Source organism: Coffea eugenioides, chromosome 2 (genome assembly GCF_003713205.1).
Source record: "Coffea eugenioides isolate CCC68of chromosome 2, Ceug_1.0, whole genome shotgun sequence".
NCBI classification, from domain to species: domain Eukaryota; kingdom Viridiplantae; phylum Streptophyta; class Magnoliopsida; order Gentianales; family Rubiaceae; genus Coffea; species Coffea eugenioides.
The window spans coordinates 41,085,393-41,090,798 of NC_040036.1; the positions used below are offsets into that span (position 1 = coordinate 41,085,393).

The 5,406-nt window shown below is 33.8% G+C and overlaps 1 protein-coding gene across 1 annotated transcript; it reads left to right on the forward strand.

The window, feature by feature from the left end:
- The first annotated feature begins 52 nt into the window (after positions 1-52).
- Positions 53-2,724, forward strand: LOC113759729. The gene is made up of 5 exons (XM_027302299.1): positions 53-661; positions 821-1,407; positions 1,654-1,815; positions 1,899-1,998; positions 2,092-2,724. The coding sequence occupies exons 1-5, from the start codon at positions 53-55 to the stop codon at positions 2,722-2,724; spliced, it is 2,091 nt and encodes a 696-aa protein (XP_027158100.1).
- Positions 2,725-5,406: the final 2,682 nt, after the last annotated feature.

Here is a 5,406-nt window from a genome sequence, read left to right on the forward strand (position 1 = left end):
AATTGCATCTCAAATGAGATAGCATGAGGAAAAACATACAAAAGATGGTTGTATGAGACATCCAGCTGATTCTCCAGCTTGGCAAACTTTTGACCATCTACATCCAGAATTTGCTAAGGATTGTCGAAATGTTAGATTGGGGTTGGCATCTGATGGGTTTAATCCATTCAACAACATGAGTTCTACACACAGTACTTGGCCTGTGGTTTTAATACCATATAACTTACCTTCGTGGATGTGTATGAAGCAACCGTACTTCATGTTGTCCTTGTTAATACCCGGACCATTCTCTCCTGGGAATAATATTGATGTTTATCTACAGCCTCTAGTTAAAGAATTGACCGAATTTTGGGATTTTGGCATTCAAACTTATGATGCATCCCAAAAAGAAAATTTTCAATTGCATGCAGCTCTGTTGTGGACCATTAGTGATTTTCCTGGATATGCAATGTTATCTAGGTGGAGCACTAAAGGTGAATATGCTTGTCCTGTTTGTCACAAGTTCACTCATGCTCGACGGTTGACTCATAGTTTCAAGCATTGCTATATGGGTCATCGTAGATTCTTAGATAGTAAGCATAAATTTAGAAAGCAAGCCCAATTGTTTGATGGCACCGAAGAATATGGAAAGCGACCACCTTTACAAACTGGGGATATGATTGTGAGTGAATTGTGAGACTTGCAAATTAAATTTGGAAAACTTGTGAAAGGTAATCCGAAATTGCCTTTTAATTGGAAAAAGAGGAGTATTTTCTTTGACTTGCCATATTGGAAAGATAATGTCTTAAGAGATAATCTTGACTTCTTGCACATTGAGAAGAATGTTTGTGAAAATATTTGGGGGACATTGCTGGATATTGAGGATAAAGCAAAGGACCATTATAATTCCCGCCGTGATTTGAGAGAAATGGGAATAAGAAAAGAGCTGCATCCCATTGAGACAGAACCTAGAAAGGTTTACTTACCTCCATCTTCCTTTGCAATGGATAAAAAACAGAAAACTATGTTTTGCAATGTGCTAAAAAAAGTGAAAGTTCCAGATGGTTATGCAGCTAACGTCTCAAGATGCGTTCGAGTAAAGCCACCAAGAATTTCGGGGCTTAAAAGTCATGATAATCATATTCTAATGCAGCAATTGATGCCTATAGCTTTGAGAAAGACTTTGCCAAAATCAGTGCGCTATCCTTTGATTCGATTGAGTAGATACTTCAGGCAGCTTTGTTCTAAAGTTATTTGTCCTCAAGATGTGGTTCGTTTGGAAAGTGAAATTGCCGTTATACTCTGCGATCTTGAGAAATGCTTTCCACCAACATTCTTCGATGTCATGGTGCATTTAACTATTCATTTGGCAACTGAAGTGAAATTAGGTGGCCCGGTGTATTATCGTTGGATGTATCCTATAGAGAGGTACTGCTTGTAATTCTAATTATGCCTTAAATGTTTATTACTTTTTTTCTTTCTTTGATTTGTGGAACTAAACAGAGAGTTTGGAATGATGATACTTTAGGTACTTAGGAACATTAAAATCTTATGTTCGAAATAAAAGTAGGCCTGAAGGTTCGATTGCTCAAGGCTACTGGCAGAAGAATGCATAAACTTTTGTTCGTTGTATCTTGCGGACTATGTTGAGACAAAATTCAATTGTCCAAGCAGAAATGAAGAAGTGCATAAGGAAATTGAAGAGGGTTTAGATATATTCTCTAAATCAGGACATCCTTTGGGGAGGGGCAAGGCAACAGTTTTTGATGCTCATATCTTGAGTAAAGCACATCAGTATATTTTATTTAACTGTGATGCTGTCACACCTTACATAGAGTAAGTTCAACTACAACTTGATGCATTAAAATTTTATTGTAGAATTCAATGTATGATTACAATTTTGACTCATGTACTTCTAGGCAGCATCGTAGATTGATAGAAGAATGGCATCCTCAAGTTCCACAGCATCTAAAAGAGCGCTTGCACATCGAAAATTTTGCTTGTTGGTTTGCTGAACATGTAAGTAAAATTCTGAATATTAAGTACAATTTGAATTGTAGGACTTCAAATATAGTTTTATCATCTTTTTTTTTTTTTTTACAAATTGACAAGTTAGAACTTCCTCAAAATGTTTCGGTGTTGAGAGACTTGAGGTTCCTTGCTAAAGGTCCAGATGTTGTTGGAATCCAACATGACAAGTATGTTGTTAATGGATTTCGGTTTCACACCAACGAAGTTGAGAAGAAAAGAAAAACGCAGAATAGTGGTGTTACAGTCAATGCAACAACATCCAGTTTTGCAGGTATAAGGGATCAAAATCCAGTTTTGAGTGAACTAGTCTACTTCGGCGTCTTGAAAAATGTTGTTGAATTAATTTATGGAGGTCGTCGGGTGGTGTTATTCGAATGTGATTGGATATCAAATGGTTCGAGAATGAAACAAGATGCTGATGGGTTTACTGTAGTCAATTTTGCAAATGTGAGGCCTCATGTTGAGCCATTTATACTCGCTTCACAAGCATCACAGGTTTTTTATGTGGAAGATCCAACTGATAAGGATTGGCAAGTTGTTATCTCTACCACTGCAAGAGGTGGATATAACATGGGCACAACCATGGATGTTGAGACATATTTGCAAAGTGATGTTGGCAATCCTGTTGTTGAGAATGAAAATGAGGAAATTAGTTGGGTTCGTGAGGATGGACTTGGGATTGAAGTTGATTTGTCCCAATATAATCTGATTTAGTATCTTTTATAGTTGCTAAGCTTGTTGGCCCTATTAATTGTTATATGTTTCAATTGCTAAGGCTCTACTACTGGCTGCAATTACTTGTCTACATTTCGTTGGTCTAAAATTACTTGAAGGTTGTGAGTTTTGGTTCGTTTGATTATTGTATACAGCAACTAAATTTGAAGGGACAAATATGGTTTCAAATTTGCGGAATTGCAGATCATGGTGTTTATTCAAGCACCTGCCCGTACACCATACATGGTCTCAATTGAAATGTTCTGTGCAATCTCTAAATGCCTTTGTGTTATGGGAAATTGCTATCCATCAAATTCACTTTCAAGTTTGATTATGATTCGTTAAATGTTTTAACAAAATTGTTATTATTATTTTTGATAATTACAATAATCATTTCTTTGTTTTGTTTTTTAAACTTTTGAGTGTAAGATATAATGCAATTTTTGCAAATCAATTCAGACCAAACATAAAACAACCCATTACTAATTTTAAGAGCCCAATGGGCTGGATAAATACTGGTCATTATTTTATATGCAATTCCATTAATTGTAAGCTGTAATATTAATGTAGTGAATCATTGTATTATGGCCAATTTTTTGCGCTCAAATCTAATCTAAACTCAGTTCACAAAGAAATAGAGCTTTCAGCCTTCCAGATTTTGAGTTTATATTATGAGGTTCATGTTCATCTCAAAAACTACATTAGCGTTTCAAGCTTCTCTTAGGTTGGGCCCAAACTCATAATAAAAATATGTAATTATAAATAATATATTGTAAATATTTATGTTTTATATTTATATAATATAATTATAAATTATAAATTTTTGTGTGTGTGTATGTGTTTAATTTTTTGAGTCAAACTTAGGCCTATCAAAGTTGAATTTAATTGAGCAGAGCCTAATAAAGTCCAAACTCAATTTAAATTTAATTCATGTAGTATTATATTTACACTCGAGCTCTGCCTATCAAAGTTAAACATGCTCAGGCCTAATTTTTTTAGAGTGAGCATGCCTAGTTTGGGCTGCCCCAATCCTATTAACAGCCTTAAGTACTCCATAAGCGATTTATGGTCCTAGGATCTATTTTGATCCATTGCGGTGACTGAAGCTAAAATTATTTGACGGTTTTTTGTACCAATAAAAAATCTAAATTGCCAAGTTTGAGCTATTAAGAGACAGGTAAACATGAAGCTCAGGCCCAATTTTTTTAGATTGAGCAAGCCTAGTTTAGGCTGTAATATTAATGTAGTGAATCATTGTATTATGGCCAATTTTTTATTTCCAATCACCCCTCTCTAATTTTTGATCAATAGAAATAATTTGAAACTTTAATCGATAAATTTCTTAAATAATTTTTTAATACAATGGAAAAATTATTTTTTAAATAAATAACAATTCAAAAAGTTAAATTCTCTAAATTTCCGGTCGAACTGATGTTTGATCGAATTTAATCGGTTTAGTCGAAATTTTGGATTAACCATTAAAGTGACTGGAGACACGATCGAACCGATCAAGCACGATCGAATAGATCAAACCGATCATACTGATCAAACGTTGTTATTGCATATTCTGTATATATACTCCATAACTAATCTTTGATTGAAGGTTGTTCGGTTTAATTGAATTTTTGGATTAACCATTGAACAAGACTGGAGACACAATCGAACCGGTCGAATCGACCGAACCGATCATTCCGAACTTGGATTGTTATTGCATATATGTCCACTCCATAACTGATCTTTGGGAGAGTTTAATCGGTTTTGTCGAAATTTTGGATTAACCATTAAAGTGACTGGAGACACGATCGAACCGATCAAGCACGATCGAATAGATCAAACCGATCATACTGATCAAACGTTGTTATTGCATATTCTGTATATATACTCCATAACTAATCTTTGATTGAAGGTTGTTCGGTTTAATTGAATTTTTGGATTAACCATTGAACAAGACTGGAGACACAATCGAACCGGTCGAATCGACCGAACCGATCATTCCGAACTTGGATTGTTATTGCATATATGTCCACTCCATAACTGATCTTTGGGAGAGTTTAATCGGTTTTGTCAAAATTTTGGATTGACCATCAAACTTTCCACTAATTTAACGTTTATTAGTGGAAAGTTCAAATTTAAGATCTTGTAAGTGTTTAATAGCTTCTAATTAACACAAAGTTGAACGGCAATTGCTTTGGAATTGAAAACATTGAATATTCTAAGTGTTTAATTGCTTCTAATTAACGCAAAGTTACACAGCAATTGCTTTGGAATTGAAAACAATGAATATTCTAAGTGTTTAATATAAAATTTATTATATAATATAAAATTTATAATATTATATAATATTATATAAAATTTATAAACTCCATTACCGAATTCGAACCAAATTCGAAATATATGAATTCGGACAACCCGAATTCTAGTTTAATTACTTGTAATTAACACAAAGTTGAACGGCAATTGCTTTGGAATTGAAAACATTGAATATTCTAAGTGTTTAATTGCTTCTAATTAACGCAAAGTTACACGGCAATTGCAGTGAAATGTTCAAATTTAAGATCTTCTAAGTGTTTAATAGCTTATAATAAACACAAAGTTGAACGGCAATTGCTTTGGAATTGAAAATATTGAATATATATATGTTCAATCAATTCTAATCCTAACATTTATCAATGGAAAGTTCAT

Coding starts and splice junctions, on each gene's coding strand:
- LOC113759729 (XM_027302299.1), top strand. CDS start 53: ATGAGACATCCAGCTGATTCTCCAGCTTGGCAAACTTTTGACCATCTA. Junction 1,408..1,653: donor TGGATGTATCCTATAGAGAG/GTACTGCTTGTA, acceptor TTGTCCAAGCAG/AAATGAAGAAGTGCATAAGG. Junction 1,999..2,091: donor CTTGTTGGTTTGCTGAACAT/GTAAGTAAAATT, acceptor CAAATTGACAAG/TTAGAACTTCCTCAAAATGT.